Source organism: Microcaecilia unicolor, chromosome 8 (genome assembly GCF_901765095.1).
Source record: "Microcaecilia unicolor chromosome 8, aMicUni1.1, whole genome shotgun sequence".
Lineage (NCBI taxonomy): Eukaryota > Metazoa > Chordata > Amphibia > Gymnophiona > Siphonopidae > Microcaecilia > Microcaecilia unicolor.
In genome coordinates this window covers 5,053,421-5,070,767 of record NC_044038.1, presented here as the reverse complement: position 1 = coordinate 5,070,767, position 17,347 = coordinate 5,053,421, and the positions used below count along the sequence as shown (strand labels likewise).

Genomic DNA, 17,347 nt, shown 5'->3' with positions numbered 1-17,347 from the left:
TGTTTTTACTTTTCTAGGATTTTGTCAGGTACTTGCGACATGTATTGACCATTGTTGGAAACAGGATACTAGGCTCGGTGGACCCTTGGTCTGTCCCAGTATAGCAACACTTATGTTCTTAACATATTTTAAGATAAGTAATAGAGAGTGTCATTTTATCAAAAGGGTAATTGTATATCAGAGTGCCTAGACTGTGAAAGCACATAGGTGCACATGCTACACATCTTCTATAAAGACAACATACACACCTGTGTACCTATATAAAATTGCCTTTCCAAAAGAATGAGGAAGAAAAGAATTATGCAGCCTTAACCCTTGTCCCTGAGGAAAGTGATTGAAACCCCACGGAGTTGGGCGGTTTCAGGGGAAGGCAACTGATGAATGGTTCAGCAAGGCAAGATAGTTCTGCCAGGGAGGCAAGAACTTAAGAGATAAGTGCACAGTTTTCACCTAGTATATACAATTTTAAAAGTGATAAGCGATTTTATAGCACTGAGGTGATTGGGAAGCATAAAAAAATGAGCATATGTTGCTCCTCCCAAAAAATTTGTTAGAGTTACCTGATGAAAGAAGTGCTATGCCACTTTGTAGCAGCATTATTGACTGCAGTAATAGTGGTAAATATCTGAGGGTACTCTATACACATAAAAAATATTTCTATTATATTATACTGGTGTGAACTGTTTTAAGCACTCTCTTTGAGTTGGTGGCTACAAGTCCTGGTTTGTGTGTATATGTCATTGCCAGAGACACTGATATTGTGGATTCGTTTCCAAAAGCTGTGGCATTGTATAATGTAATGTAATGTATCCTACTATCTCCCATAAAAATGGTTCAAAACGGGTAAAAAAAAAAAAATGAAAAATTAACCCATAAATTTCTTAAATAAAAAGTTTCCAAGTTTTTTACGAAAACTATAAGAACCCCAAAAAAGTAATTCTAATGGAAGAGATGACCAAAAACGAGGAGCTTGATAAAATGAAAGAAGCCTCAAGATAACGCTTGTATCTGACTCCTTAAAATGAAGGCGGAAACAAGTGAAACGAGTCGCTCGTTCTAATGAAACTGTTAACAGAGGAAAATGAAAAAAAAAAAAGAAAAATCAAGAATATAAGCAGGAACAAAGCCATCAAACATTTTGAATATTATACAGGACAGTTTAAACAGAACAAGAGCTTGATATACTCGTATCACCCCTCTCCTCAAGTCACTTCACTGGCTTCCGATCAGTTACTGCATACAATTCAAGCTTCTTCTCCTTACCTACAAATGCACCCGGTCTGCGGCTCCTCACTACCTCTCTACCCTCATCTCCCCCTATGTTCCCGCCCGTAACCTCCGCTCACAGGACAGATCCCTCCTTTCAGTACCCTTCTCCAACACTGCCAACTCCAGGCTCTGCTCATTCTGCCTTGCCTCACCCTATGCCTGCAACAATCTTCCTCAACCCCTACGCCAAGCCCCCTCCCTACCCATCTTCAAATCTCTGCTTAAAACTCACCTCTTCAGTGCTGCTTTCGGCACCTAACCTTTCGAGAAATATAGTATGCCCTATCAGATTGACTCTACACTTGTCTTTTAGATTGTACACCTGTCTTTTAGATTGTAAGCTCCTTGAACAGGGATCGTCCTTCCATGTTAAAATTGTACAGCGCTGCGTAACCCTAGTAGCGCTTTAGAAATGTTAAGTAGTAGTAGTAGTAAATGGGAGCCAATGAAAAGAAATAAGAGCTGAAGAAGAACTATCTGATCTTTTAAGTCCCAATATCAGTTTGGCTGCAGTGTTTTGCAGGAGTTTTAGTTTTGAGCGAAGTTTAACAGTAATGGATAGATATAAAATATTACAGTAGTCAAAATGGAAGAAATAGGAGATAAGAGACTGCTAATTTTTTTTCACTTTCCCCTCATCTAAGGTTAAGAAGAGACTAGCGCTCTTTGACAAATCTCATGCCGTTCAAACAGCCAGACTCTGGAAAGACATTGCCGAAATGTTCTGTCCTTCACAATCAAGAAGATAAAAGCTTTGTTATTTAGGAAATATGTATTATAGCTAGATTCCTGCTTGTCTCCAAAGCAATCCATTGTAATTATCAGAGGAACTAGACTTTGAGCCCGTAAAAACGGGCTATTATAGGAAGGGGGGGTTGAAAGGCCCGCCCCCACCGCCGAGTTCGCCGCTGCCCCTCCCCCTCCGAGTTCGCGCCCCCCCCCCCCACCGAGCCGTCACCACCCACCTTCCACCCGGCCGGGCCCTCGCTCCGCTATTGAAACAGCGAGGGTCCGGGAACGCAGCACTGAGCTCTGCTGAGCTGCCGACGTCGGCCTTCGTTCTTCTTCTCTGCCTGTCCCGCCCTCGTGTGACGTAACGTCATCGAGGGCGGGACAGAGGCAAAGAAGAAGAAGAAGGAAGGGCGATGTCGGCAGCTCAGCAGAGCTCAGTGCTGCATTCCCGGACCCTCGCTGTTTCAATAGTGGAGCGAGGGCCCGACCGGGTAGGTGGGTGGCGGGAGCGCTAGACGGCGGTGTCCCTCCCTCAGCAATGCGCAGTACAGACCCTCTGTGTTCCGCCCCCCCCCCCCCCCCCCCCCCCGTCATCACGTATTGACGTGGGGGCGGGGCAGAGAAGGTCTCTACTGCGCATTTGCGAGTGAGTACGGTCACTCGCCGTTTATATGTTTGATAGCTAGATTCCTGCTTGTCTCCAAAGCAATCCATTGTAATTATCAGAGGAATGTTCTGATTTCTACACCCTTTTAAGATGTTTATAAACCGCTTAGAACTGAAAAGGTGTTAGCGGGATATAAGCCCTAATGTAATGCAATGGGAATTGGTTTCCACGGTTGTCATCAGCAGTATGTTCCTTCCTGCTATGTCCACAGAGAAGGGCAGGAACTTATTTCTCAAGTCGTTGATGATACGTAGAAACCTTCTGCTCAGTGTGCTGCTGCAGCTAAGAAAGCAAATAGAATGTTGGGTATTATTAGGAAAGGAATGGAAAACAAAAATGAGGATGTTATAATGCCTTTGTATCGCTCCATGGTGCTACCGCACCTCGAATATTGTGTTCAATTCTAGTCGCCGTACATCAAAAAACTAGTAAAAAAGCCCCGTTTCTGATGCAAATGAAACGGGGGCTAGCAATGTTTTCTTCTGTGTGCATGTGGGAGTGTGTGTGTCCCTGCCCTCTCTCCCCTCCCTCCTCTGGGGCTAGCAATGTTTTCTTCTGTGTGCATGTGGGAGTGTGTGTGTCCCTGCCCTCTCTCCCCTCCCTCCTCTGGGGCTAGCAATGTTTTCTTCTGAGTGTGTGTGTCCCTGCCCTCTGGCCTCTCTCCCCTCCCCCCTCTGAGTCCTTCACTGTTACAGAGCCAGCGATTTGATTTCGTGCTCTGCTGTTTTCCTTCACTGACTGTGTTACAGAGAGGGCGGGGCAGACACTCATAGGGAAACCGGATATCTCGCCCCCTTCACACTTCCGGCTGGAGGCTTCATAGAACGTTGGTGTTGCTTTTTATCTTTCAATGATTTTTATTAAGGACGTTACCAATACAAATGTGAATAGAACAGACATTTTCAGAGAAAGAGTATAAAACCACAGTACAATGAGTTCTTCCACATTGTTCCCCCAAACATTATTATCAACTTTTCATTTTATATCCCACCTCCCCCCTCCCCTCATACTGGAGTCTGTTTTATTCAGATAAGTTATCATATCTAACATCTGCAGCATATCTCAAACAAAGGTACTTAAACATCAATGAACTATCCAGCCTCTGTGTAGAAAGCAGTACTTTATAAATTTCTCTCCTACGTTACCAAACCTCTATTAACTAACCTAATTGCTACTAAAACGGTAAGCAGACATTATCAGTGGTCCATTGTCTGTAATAATCCCTCCATCCCCCCTCCCTCCCTCCTTCTCCTCCCTTCCCACCCTCCCCCCCTCTGAGGTCTGATTAAAGGTCTAATGTCACTTCTGTGATGTACCAAAAGGTGTCGCTGGTGTCTCCTCTCTCCCCTTCAATCTGTGTATGATCCTCTTCCTGATGCTAGGCTGAAGGGTGGTCCAATAATGTTCCCACACCCTACAGAATGCGTTCCGCTCCTGCTGTGAGTATGCTGCCTCAGTGAGTCCACAGAGTTCCAGGTGCAACTGTTCGGTCATTTTTGTTCTCCACAGCTCTTTTGTAGGCGCCTGAGTCTCTCTCCAGCAGAGCAGAATCACCTTTTTTCCTATTAACACTGTCCTTCTGAGAAAGCCTGTGCATCCCACAGGGATCGGTTTGGCGATAACATAAACGTCAAATAATAACAGCGGGGTTTCTCCCACTGTCCGCTTCCAGTAATGTCTGACCTCTGCCAGAACCCGCTTCCAAAAGGTTCTAATCTGTGCGCATTGCCAGAACATATGGCCCAAAGTCGCCTTTTCTTCTCCGCATTTGGGGCAGTTTCCTGTTCCAAAACCTGCCTTTCGTGCTCTGGCTGGTGCGATGTAAGCCCGCGTGGCAAACTTATATTGCTGTTCCCATTGCCTTATGAATGCCGCCCTATGTAGAATGGATAGCAGGTAACCTTGTAGCATATCCGCTGTGATCTCTACTTTTAGATCCCTCTTCCAATCCCGTGCCATTTTGCGATAGTCTATATCTTCTGTTGTGTCCAAAAGGTGTCTATGATGAAATCGCAGTGGCACCAAATTTTCCGATCCCAGAGTGAGTGCTGTTGATATCGTTTCCTGTACGTCTTCTGCCAGATTCATGGCTCCCAATGATTGTGCATAGTGCTTCACTTGTGCATAGGCATAAAAGTCTGATGCAGTCAAACCAAATTCTCTTTGTAATTCTGCCAGTGGCTTTACCTGCCCTTCCTCATCCAGCAATTGAAATAGGTACCGGATCCCCTTCATCCTCCATGATTTAAAATGTTGCGCTGATGATCCATCTGGGAAATCTGGGTTAAGATTCAATGATAGAAAAGGAGTAGCCTCTGCCGCGAAGCCTTGTCTTTGACACAACCACCGCCACATTGCTCTTGCTGATCGCACAAAACAGTTCAAAGGTTGCTGCCCAGCGGGTCTTGTTTTTAAGGTGTGCATTAAGCAGCTGAGATGCACCTCCGGATTCAATGATGCTTCCAGCTGGGTATTTGTAAACTGTTGGCTTCCTACTAGCCAATCGCGAACATGTCTCATGGTGCAGGCAATTGTGAGGTACCTGATACTGAGTAATCCCATACCCCCATGTGTTTTAGGCTTACACAGTACATTCAACGCTATTCTGGGGCGTTTGTTATTCCACAAAAACTTCCTTAACACTTCATGTAATGTTTTCTCCTCCCTTCCCCGTAAATACAGTGGTAGCATCTGGAATCTGTACAGCCATTTTGGTGCTATCATCATGTTAAATAAGGCAATGCGCCCCGCCAGGGAAAGTGGACAAGATCCCCAGATCCCTAAGAGGCGTTTAGTTTCCTCCAGCAGAGGCCGTACATTCCTTCTATACAATGTTGACAAATCTACCGGGATTTCCACCCCCAAATATTTAAGCTTCTCCTCCGCCCATTTAAAAGGGAAGGGGCCACTCCAGCTGGTCTGAACAGTGGGGGACATCGGCAGTGCCAAGGATTTCCCCAGATTTAATCTAAACCCCGATAACTTCCCATATTCCCCTATCTTCTCAAGTAGCCGCGCCACTGATGTCTGCGGGTCTTCCACCAGAAGCAATATGTCATCTGCATAAGCCAATAACTTCACCTCTCCTTTGCCCACCTTCATACCCCGGATTCCAGGCTCCACGCGAATTTTACATAATAGGGGTTCCAATGATATCAAAAATAGTAATGGGGATAGAGGACATCCCTGTCTTGTTCCCCGCCTTATTAGGAATTCTTGAGTTCTAACCCCATTTACCAATAATTTAGCCCGTGGATCCACATAAAGCATCTTAACCGCTTGCAGGAACCAGCCCCTTATTCCCACCCATTGCAATGTCTCAAACATAAATGACCAGATTACCCTATCAAAAGCACGTTCCGCATCCAAACTAATCACTAGGCTTGTTGCAGTTCCCCCAGGTGCCGCTATCACAGCTGCCAGCAGCTTGCGGACATTTAACACTGAGTGCCTACCACGGACAAATCCCACTTGTTCCTCTCCTACTAACGTTGGAAGTACACTTGCTAGGCGTTCTGCTAATAGCCTAGAAAGGATTTTAACATCCACATTAATTAGTGATATCGGCCTATAAGCAGCTGGGTCTGTGGAATCTCGTCCTGGTTTGGGGATTAAAGTGATTAGCGCTTCATTCGCGTATCTGGGGAGCCTTCCTGTTTCTATCGCCTCTTCAAACAGGCCTAGCAGGGGCCCCACTACTTGTTGTTTAAGCAATTTATAAAACTCACCCGAAAACCCATCAGGGCCGGGTGCTGAGTGCATTTTTAGAGCCTGTATTGCTTTCATCACTTTTTTTCATCTAGTGGGGAGTCCAGAGACTCCATCTGTTCTCCCGTCAAATGTGGTATTTTAGACTGAGTTAAATATTCTTGAATCTTTCCCCGTAGCTCTTCCCCTGTCTGCTCCCCTGAATATACCTCCTCAAAATGTGTTCTAAAAATCTTCGCAATTTCCTCCGGGCTTGTAGTGCATGAATTAGGGCCACTGCGTATGCTAGTCACCACTAGCCTTCTGCGAGCTCCTTTAATCAACCTAGCCATCATGCCTCCCGGGCGGTCTCCAAATCTATGGAGATGATATTTGCGGGCCACTGTGGCTCTCATAAACCTCTCCTGGAGCAGGCTATTTAACTCTGTCCGTGTTGCAATTAAGGACTCGAACAAGTCCTGTGTGGGATGAGCCGTGTACTTCCGTCTGGCCTGTTTTACCCTCCTCTCTGCCTGCACCACCCGCTGTGCTATTTGCCTATTCCTCCTTCCAATGTATGCCATCACCTCCCCCCGCATTACCGCTTTTGCAGTGGACCAGAAAAGGCCCGCATTATCTACGTGCTGTTTATTGTTCAAGTTATAATCTGCCCACTTGTCAGCCAGATATGCAGCAAACTCAGCGGAAGAATATAGGTATGCTGGAAAACGCCAACCTCCAGCCGCTCGGTAATATGGTTGGGCCTCTATGTCTATCCAAATCATAGCATGGTCTGATATTTCATCTGGGCCAATAGTCGCATTCAGAACCTGGGAAAACAGTTGTTGTGAGACGAGAATATAATCTATGCGGGATTGGGTTCCGTGGGCCCGTGAGGTGTGTGTGTAATCTCGTTCTGTATCATGAAGTAGCCTCCACGGGTCTACCATCCCCAGCCCGCCACAAAAGGTCTCAAGCACGCTAGGTCCTAACGTCTCCCCTCTCGGTTGTCTGCCTGTCCTGTCTAATTCTGGCTCCATAACCTGGTTCATGTCTCCGGCAATAATTAGTGGGTCAGAGCCATATTTCTGGCATTTTGCAAAAAGGTCTGCAAAAAAGTTCTTTTCTCCGGACTGGGGTGCATAAACTGCTACAAGTAGCCTCGTCTGTCCCTGCCAATTTAATTGCACCCCTACGTAATGTCCCCCACTGTCCGCAAATAAAAATTTAGCTTTTATTGCTGCCGCTTTGTGTACTAAAATCGCCACCCCTCCTCTTCTCCCCACTGCTGAGGAGCAAAAAACCTCTCCCACCCAGTGCCTTTGTAATTTCTGGTGTTCTATCTGAGATAACCGGGTTTCTTGTAGGCATGCAATTCCCACCTTATGCCGCTTTAAAGCACTTAAAATCTTTGCCCTTTTAACCGGGGATGTGATCCCACCTACGTTCCAAGAGATCAGTCTAGTCCCCCCTCCTTGCAAATTAGCCATCTCCTCTGTGTGCAACATAGAACTTCAGTTTACATTCTATTCCCTTCCTCAGGGGACCCAGCCTCCCCCCTTGGAATATCCATCTCCATTTACACCTGATCTTTAAGTCCACCAGTCTCCCCCTCCGCTCAGTCCTTCTCCTCTTTAGAGATACCCAGCTTTTTAGTAGTACCTCCTGATTGTGACCTTCAGCCTCTACCCCCCCTCTTTCCCTTCCCCCTTCCCCCTTCCCTCCCCTTTCCTCTTTTAGAACTCCCCTCATCCCCCGTCTTCCCTTCTCCCCTCCCCTCTTTATCTACTCCCATTATCCTTAATGGGTATTGGGGTTTCCCGTGTCCCCGGGCCCCAGCTCCCCCTCCCCCTCCGCCCCAGCTCTACATCCATTGTGAAATTCTTTTATTACTCAGTATCGGTCCCCAAAAACAAACCTTTTGCACTGCAGGTCTCCCTTCCTTCGTGCGCCTCAGCCGTTTGTCTGCTCAGTGTTTCCTTGCTGGTCTCTTGTCTCCAGCTCCATCACGAATCTCTGAGCTTCCTGAATATCCTCAAATTGCCTCCAACGGCCCTCATGTTTGATCTTTAATATTGCTGGGTAAATCAGCATAAATACCTGTTGGTTTTCATGTAATTTCTGGCACAGTGGGGTGAATTTTTTCCTTTTTTCCTGCAGTGCTGCTGAATAATCCTGAAAGATACGTATCTGCTGTCCCTCATACTGCAGCGTATTCCTTTTTTGGCGAAACCCTCTTAATATTTCTTCTTTGTGCACATAATTATGTACTTTTACAATCACTGTTCGTGGGGTCTGCCTGCCTTCTTGCCTCCTACCTATGCGGTGTGCCCTTTCCAGGCATAGTTTCCCTGCATGGTCCGATAACGCGAACTCTTCTGCTAACCATTTTTCTAGTAAATCGGATAACAGTCGGTCATTTACTGACTCTGGCAGCCCCACTATGCGAAGGTTTCCCCGCCGTGACCTGTTCTCTAGGTCCTCTACTTTTGCTGACAGGGTTTCCAGTGTGGCGGCCATTTTTTTTTCTCTCTGCGTCGCGGGGCCTGCTGCATCTTCTACAGCGGAGACTCTTCTTTCCAGTTCTCCAGTTCGTCCTGCCGTGTCTGCTATGAGCATTTCCAGGTTGGTCACTTTCGTGTATAGTTTTTCTAGCTTCGGGTCTAGTGCGGTGTCCATTGCTTCCACGATCTGTTGCAATTGCTACGTGGTGAACCGGGTTCCCCCGTTTGCAGGGCGTTCTTCTGCTATCGCGGTTGGCGCCTTTGTTTTTTCTTTTTCCTTTTTGCTCCCTCGGTTCGCCATTGTTTGCGTTGGCGAACTTAAATATTTGTCCATGAGGGGTTAAACTGTTCCTTCTATCGTCTTTTGGGGAGAGATGTGAGCTGGAGATCCTATTTTAAGGCAGTTTAGAGAGCCAGGGCCCAGGAGATCGCGGGACCACGTCTTCCTCTCTTCAGAGCATCACGTGACCCCTGAGTATTGCATTTAATTCTGGAATTAAAAAGGTTCAAAGAAGAGCAACTAAAATGATAAAGGAACTCCTTCCATGGGAGTGGAGGAGTCGGTGTTGCTTTTTATATAGAGAGAAGATATAATGGAATTAGAAAAGGTGCAGAGAAGGGCGACGAAAATGATAAAGGGGATGGGACGAATTCCCTATGAGGAAAGGCTAAAGTGGCTAGGGCTCTTCAGCTTGGAGAAAAGGCGTCTGAGAGGAGATATGATAGAGGTCTATAAAATAATGAGTGGAGTTGAACGGGTAGATGTGAAGCGTCTGTTTACGCTTTCCAAAAATACTAGGACTAGGGGGCATGCGATGAAGCTACAATATAGTAAATTTAAAACGAATCAGAGAAAGCTTTTCTTCACTCAACGTGTAATTAAACTCTGGAATTCGTTGCCAGAGAATGTGGTGAAGGCGGTTAGCTTAGTGAAGTTTAAAAAAGGTTTGGACAGCTTCCTAAAGGAAAAGTCCATAGACCATTATTAAATGGACTTGGGGAAAATCCGCTCTTTCTGGGATAAGCAGTATAAAATGTTTTGTACTTTTTGTGGATCTTGCCAGGTATTTGTGACCTGGATTGGCCACTGTTAGAAACAGGATGCTGGGTTTGATGGACCTTTGGTCTTTCCCAGTATGGCACTACGTATGTACTAAGTCTCTGCTGTGCTAAAATTTGAGGAAGATCCTAAGGAAGCTCCGTGGGTGGTGGATCCCTTTTAAGGCCTCCAGATCTTTTCCCATATCATATATATGTGATGTAATTCAGATGTAATGGAATTTTTATGCTTTGTTTAAAGTGGCCCATTCTATTGTTCATGTCTGTCCTATTCCAGAGCAGGATAGAGAACCTTTGCGGCCTCCTATGGTTCATGCTGTTGTTTCTGTGGTGACTAAAGAATACTGTTCCAGTGAATGGCCGTACAGCAATTAAGGACCCTCAAGACCATCGGATGGAGGCCCTTCTGAAGCAGAGCTTTGATGTGGTGGCTCTGGTATTCCAGGCAGATATCTGTGGGGACCTGGTGGCCAGGGCATGTTTTTGCTGGGTTGAGCGGGTCCTGGATAGGTCATTGGATGATTGGTTTTTGTTGGATCAGGAAGTGACTACGATTGAGATAGGGTCTGTCTTCTTTTCAGACACTCTGTATGACCTTTGTGTTTGGCAAAGTCCATGGCACTCATTGTGGCAGCTAGATTGGTCAGCTGATTCGGCATCTAAGGCAAAGCTCAGCAAATTTCCCTTTCGGGGATCACGTTTGTTTGGTGAAGAGTTGATAAGTTGGTCAAGTGTCTAGGAGAGACAAAAGTGCCCCAGCTTCTGGAGGATAGGTGAAAGGCTGCTAATAGAGGTTTGGCCAGCAGGAGTCGTTTTTGTGAGGCTCAGTGTATAGGCCTGGCAGAACACGTGGTTCCCAGAATAACTGGTTCGTCCAAAGGTCTCGGTCTTTTCTTGGGAGCTGGAGGTGGGCTGAGAAGCTGGTCTCGCCTCCACGGCCCTGGGGCGTGGTAACCAATGAAGTTGTTGGGGTTCAGCCTCTGCTACCAATGGGAGCGAGGTGGACCCAAATTACTTTGGATCGGTGGGTGATGGAGGTCGTCCACAAAGGTTAAACCCTGGAGTTCGCCCATCCCCTGCTGGACTCTTTGTTAGAGTTTCCCTGTTGGTTCTGGTGGAAAAAGAGGGCCATCAGGGACACATTACAGAGGTTGGTTGACCTGAGAGTGGTGGTTCTAGTGCCGAATGACGAGAGAGGTACGGGGCATTATTCCATTTATTGTGTAGTTCTAAAGAAGGAGAGTTCCTTCAGACCCATCTTGGACTTGAAAGGAGTAAATTGTGTCCGCGTGTCGTCCTTTATAATGGAAACTTTACGGTCGATCGTTGTGGCTGGGGGGAGTTCCTTACTTTAGATCTAACAGAAGCCTATCTTCATATCCCTATCCAGCAAGCACACCTGAGGTTCCTTCACTTCATGCTTTCTTTTTGTCTGGCGATAGCTCTGTGCACATTTTCCAAAGTTTATAGGGGAAGTGGCCATGGCTTTTCAAAAGAAGGGCATCCTGATTCATTCTTACCTGGATGATTGGGCTGATTCAAGCAAAATCCTTTCAGGAGAACAATAGAGCCACAGTGAGAGTGGTTACAGGTGTCGCAGTTGCTAGGCTGGGTGGTCAGTCCACCCAAGAGCCATCTGATGCCCTCACAGTGCCTGGAATATCTTGAGTGTGGTTTGACACGCAGCTCAACAGGTTGTTTCTCCCGGATAAGGAAGCTGCAGGTCCAGGTTTGTTCTCTTCTTTGAGCAAGATGTCCGCATGTCAAGCCCTTATCTGCAAATCCTGGGCTCGACAGCGGCAAGTATAGAAGTGATGCGGTACGCGAGGCCCTATATGAGACCGCTTCAGGAAGCATTCATTTGAGGCAAGCCTTCCCCTCCGAGGATTGTCGGGACGTAGTGTGCAGTAGTGGTTGGATGCTTGCAACCTGTCAGGAGGCATGAATCTGGATTTTCCCCTTTGGACAGAGGTGACGACGAATGCCAGTGTACAAGGTTGCAGAGTCCATTGTCTGGGCCAGGTAGCTTAGGATGGTGGTCATTAGAGGAGGCTCAGTGGTTGATCAACATATTGGAAATCAGGGCAATTCATCTGGCTGTCCAAGATGAAGATGTTTGTTTCTGGTAGCTGTAGCTTTGGTGAGGCAGATTTTGGAGTTTCAAGCTTTCTCGTGTAGGGAACCCTTCCTGCTATTTTCTAAAGAAAAAGATGTCTTTGAGACTGGTGTCTGCCTTCCTTCCCGTGCCAGAATTTCACATCAACCAACTGCCAGTTCTAGGAAACGAATCAGAGAAAAGTTTTCTCTACTTAATGTGTAATTAAACTCTGGAATTCGTTGCCAGAGAATGTGGTTGGTTTCCTTTTCAGGGTACAGAGGTGATGATGGATGCTTGGCTATTCAGACTGATTCTAAGGGGGCTGCACAGATTATTTATAGGCTTACTTAAAACTCAGTGGTTCTTAGTCTCCAGCTGCTGGTGAGTGAGCATAACCCATCTGTCTGTGCCAGTCTGGCGAGACTAAAGGAAAGTAAATTATCTGAAATAAATGTTGACCTTGGTCATACACAGTCTTTGGGTTTGTGTGATTGTATAGAAGAATGTGTCTACTATGACCATCCGGTAATGCTGAGAGATTTGTTTTAGCATTGGTGTATAAAATGGTATACACCAATGGTACTATGTGAAGGAAGAGCCATTTATTTTAATTTTATTACAGTGTACAGCGCTGCATACGTGTAGTAGCGCTTTAGAAATGATAAGTAGTAGTAGTAAAATTAGAGTATAAAACTGTTTTAGAATTCAAATCGGAGCAGTTTTCAACTGTAGGAAGTCCAGCTGAGAAATTCTGATCATCAGAATCTGAGGCTCATTTTCAAAGCACATAGATTTACTAAGTTACATATGTTAGTATGTACCTTTTGTAAGTCTATGTGCTTTGAAAATGAGCACCTTTATGTAAATACTGTTGGAGACTCCTGCCCTATCCAGCAGCTGAGGATTAATGTATATATTAGCTGTCAAAGTTAGAAAAAGACTATGAGGCATGATTTCACCCTGAGGCGTTCCAGTTGCTCAGACAGATTTTCTTACACTTATGCTGTTCCTCTCATTTTTAGGTATAGACAGTTGGTTCGTTACCTAAAAGCGGTAAGATGCAACAATTCACTTCCGTGAGTATTTCTTAAATCCTCCCCCCCCCCCCCCCCCCTCTAATGAAAATCTAAGCTTATCAGATACAAAAGAATGTAATTCTTATCTAGAAATTCAAGTATATGTTTACACAGCAGTACTGTGGGGAAAAATGATCCACCTAGAGTTGAGGTCTCCTGGCTGATTGCTGCAAACAGATTTGTTCTTTCTGGTATTTTATCTAGACCTTGAAAAATCAGATTTTGGCCAATTCATGTTTCCTTAGCGTCCCTCCGGACCGGACCAGGATTGGACTGATGGGTTGTGCTCGCCTACCAGCAGGTGGAGACTGAGAAAAAACTCTGACTCTAGAGAGCCAATAGGAGCCCTGGCCATGTGACCTTAGCCTCAGTATTTTCTCAGTCTCCCAGCAGGTAGGAAGCGTTATCATACTTCACAACATATTTCTTCTACATTATTATTCGAACAAAAATGTCTTTAAAGCATTCCGAAAAGCCGGATACGATGGTAAAAATCTGATTTTCTGAGGAAATTCATTCCAATTTTTAGCAGCTTGAAACAGGAATGAGCTCTCGGGAATAGATTTTACACTTATATTTTTAGGGGTAGGGTTCCCAATTTGCAAAGTGCACAAAAAAACCCCCAGCTGTTGCACCCGGAAGCAGGTAAGATCAGTAAATCTGTCACATCTTCAGAATTCAAGCCATGAAACTGCAATATGTCACTATCTTGGAAGTATATATATTACTGGGGATAAATATTTAAACTAGAAGAACAGATCCCAAAACTATATCACAAAAAACGTTCTTCCTTTAAAATATTTAATTTCTTTTATTACAATACATATATCACATAAAACCACTTATGCTGTGTAAGTTCCGGAACTTGCCCAGTCACACCCAAGGAACAAAAGAGAGAAGGTGTGAAGAGTTAGAAGGTGCTTAAAGTCTGGAAACAGTATGTAAATTCCAGGAAGCCCTTGACACACTGCACTGATTCACTCTGCTGAACTAACACTACTCCAAGAAGAGTGCTGGAGAGACTTTGTTGTGAACACTGTGCTCCTGCTTGATGTGATTTAGAAGATTTTTATGATTTAAAAGGACTATAATTTGAACCTTTAAGGACGATATCTAAGACACAAGTGGAAGATTTGAAATTGGGGAGCATGTACACAGATTATGGATATATAGAAATGTGCCCACACAAGGTTTATGTGAATGGGTGGTGAAGTGAAGGGTGTGACTGGGCAAGTTCCGGAACTTACACAGCATAAGTGGTTTTATGTGATATATGTATTGTAATAAAAGAAATTAAATATTTTAAAGGAAGAACGTTTTTTGTGATATAGTTTTACTATCTTGGAAGTAACATTTCTGTTAAATTTTATTTCTCAAGGTTGAGAGTGTTAAAAGACAAAATTCCACTTTATATGTGTAAATATGGAGACTTTTGTGATGCTGCACATATGCTGTTGACCTGGAAATCAGTTGGCTGCTGTATTGCTTGTCGTATCATACCTGCGGAGTTTGCTGCCTACCTGAAAATGTTTCGAACTAGGAGCTACCCTTCTGACAATGAGCTGCTTGGTCAGGAGCAATGGTTGATACACCCAGGTAAATACCCAATGGAGTTGTTCAAATATACTCCCACAGAGAGTGATGATATTTGCAGATTTGTTTTTTTTTGGGGGGGGGGGGCGGGGGGGGGAGAGAGAAACTTCAGCTGAAGCAATCACTTGAGTATCATGACTTCTGTAAGAAGTTATGATTTTTATGGTGGCAAGGTGCTATAAAAATGCAGCCTAACAAGTGAAAAGTGTAAAACATTGAAAAATGATTGGCAATATAATGGTAATGATGGGGAAAAGCCAACTTTTATTGAGTTTTCAAGCATTGTGCTGTTTCTTCCAAGGTAGTTCCGATAGGTCATTAAGCTTATTCTTTTCCCATAGACTCTGTCTTGAAGCCGGGTACCTCAATAAAACTTGCAATACAGATCTTGTATGCCAACAAACAGCTGTACAGAAATGTGAGTATTACACAGCTTTGGACAGATAGCGGTGGGAAGGGAGCAGGGCATGCTGACAGAGCTATACTTAGCTGAGTCAGAGCCAGTTCAGTGTATTCCGAAGGACAAGAACTAGATTCCATTGGAATAGGGTTAGAAAATCAGGACTGGGCTGGCATTTTGTGATGACATGGAGTGAGGTTGCCTGTTTTGACGCAGTGATGAAGGAAACCTGTAACTTTGGTGTGGAGGAGTGGCCTAGTGGTTAGAACACTGGTCTTGACATCCAGAGGTGGCTGGTTCAAATCCCACTGCTGCTCCTTGTGATCTTGGGCAAGTCACTTAACCCTCCATCGCCTCTGTTACAAAATTAGACTGTGAACCCTCCAGGGACAGAGAAATACCCAGTGTACCTGAATGTAACTTACCTTGAGCTACTACTGAAAAAGGTGTGAGCAAAATCCAAAGAAACAATAATAATATGCACGCAGTTAGTGTTGAGCATTGGACATTAAAGAGGGAGAAATGTTCCTGGTGCATGTCCACAAGAGCTGGCCTGCCGAGGTGGCAGAGGGCTGTGCTTGGAGGTGCACTTTCTGCTCTCTGGGGAGCTTCCAAAAATTGGTGTTTTGAGCTACTATCTGAGATGAACCCACAAAAGAAATCTACTGTAGCTGCATTTAATTTTCGAAAGGGCGACTATAATAAAATGAGGATGATTAAAAAGAAACAAAAAGGATTGGCTACAAAGGTTAGGACACTAAATCAGGCGTGTAAGTTATTCAAAAATACCATCTTGGAAGCCCAGTCCAGATTCATTCCACGTATTTGCAAAAGTGGAAAGAAGAGGAAAACGTCAGCCAGCATGGTTAAGATTCTCCTTCAAAGAATGGAAAAAGGACCCGAACGAAGAAAATAAGAAGCAACGCAAGCACTGGCAAGTCAGATGCAAAGCATTAATAAAGAAGGTTAAAAGAGAATATGAAGAGAAACTTGCTGCAGAAGCTAAAACTCACAGTAACAACTTTTTCAGGTACATCAGAAGCAGAAAGTCTGCGAGGGAATCCGTGGAACCGTTAGTTCACGAAGGAGCAAGAGGGGCACTCAGGGAGGACAAGGCCATAGTGGAGAAACAGTGAATTCTTTGCTTCTGTCTTTGCGGAAGAAGATGTTATAGATCTGCAGTACTGGAAATGGTATTGAAAGGGGGTGATGCAGAGGAATTGAAAGAAATCTCAGCGAACCTGGAAGATGTACTGAGCCAAATTGACAAATTAAAGAGTAGTAAATCACCTGGACCAGATGGTATACATCCAAGGATACTCAAAGAACTCAAGCATGAAATTACTGATATGCTGTTAGTAATATGTAACCTGTCGTTAAAATCGTCCATAGTACCTGAAAAGTGATTCTTAAAAAGGGTTCTGGGGTGATCCGGGAAATTACAGATCGGTAAGCCTGACGTCACTGCCGGGCAACAAGTGGAAACTATTATAAAGAATAAAACCACTGAACACATAGACAAACCTGTTGTAATGGGACAGAGTCAGCATGGGTTCAGCCAAGGAAATTCTTGCTTCACTAATCTGCTTCGTTTCTTTGAAGGCGTAAATAAACGTGGATAAAGGTGAGCCAGTTGTTGTAGTGTTTATAGATTTTCAGAACGCTTTTGATAAAGTTCCTCATGGGAGACTTCTGAGAAAATTAAAGAGTCATGGGATAGGAGGCAAGGTTCTGGTGTGGATTAGGAATTGGTTATTGGACAGAAAACTGAGGATAGGGTTAAATGGTCATTTCTTTCAGTGGAGGAGAGTGAACAGTGGAGTGCTGCAGGGATCTGTACTGGGACCGGTACTATTTAACATATCCTATATAATAAAACGCACCTCCAACATTCTGAAGCCGACTGCATGTCTGAGGCATTCCTGCTCTCTGTATTCCATCTCCTGAATTGTCATCACGTACTTCCGGGTTCGTCACAAGCAGAAGTGACCAACCACACGAGGTTTCTCGGCTTCAGAATGTTGGAGGTGCATTCTATTAAATAGGATTGGTCAGTTCCTTTCCTGTATAATAAAAGGCACCTCCAACGTTCTGAAGCTGATAGTCTATTCGGTGGCTGTTACAGATGTCACAATAAAAATGGCCAATGCCTGCTAGGGCAATTGTCTTGGCTTCACTGAGAGAATGAGAGCAGGGCCAGCTAAATTATCTCCTTTAGGCACTTAAAGAAAGGCTGTTCAGAAGGGGGAGGATGAAGTTGGG

The 17,347-nt window shown here is 44.7% G+C and overlaps 1 protein-coding gene across 1 annotated transcript in view; it reads left to right on the top strand.

Annotated features, from left to right (window-relative positions):
* Positions 1 to 17,347, top strand: part of LOC115476498 — a 78,583-nt gene that overhangs the window by 29,447 nt on the left and 31,789 nt on the right. The window contains exons 11-13 of the mRNA XM_030212899.1: positions 13,039 to 13,092; positions 14,471 to 14,688; positions 15,027 to 15,103. Of these exons, the coding sequence (XP_030068759.1) occupies positions 13,039 to 13,092; positions 14,471 to 14,688; positions 15,027 to 15,103 (349 nt within the window). The remainder of the gene's footprint in view (positions 1 to 13,038; positions 13,093 to 14,470; positions 14,689 to 15,026; positions 15,104 to 17,347) is intronic.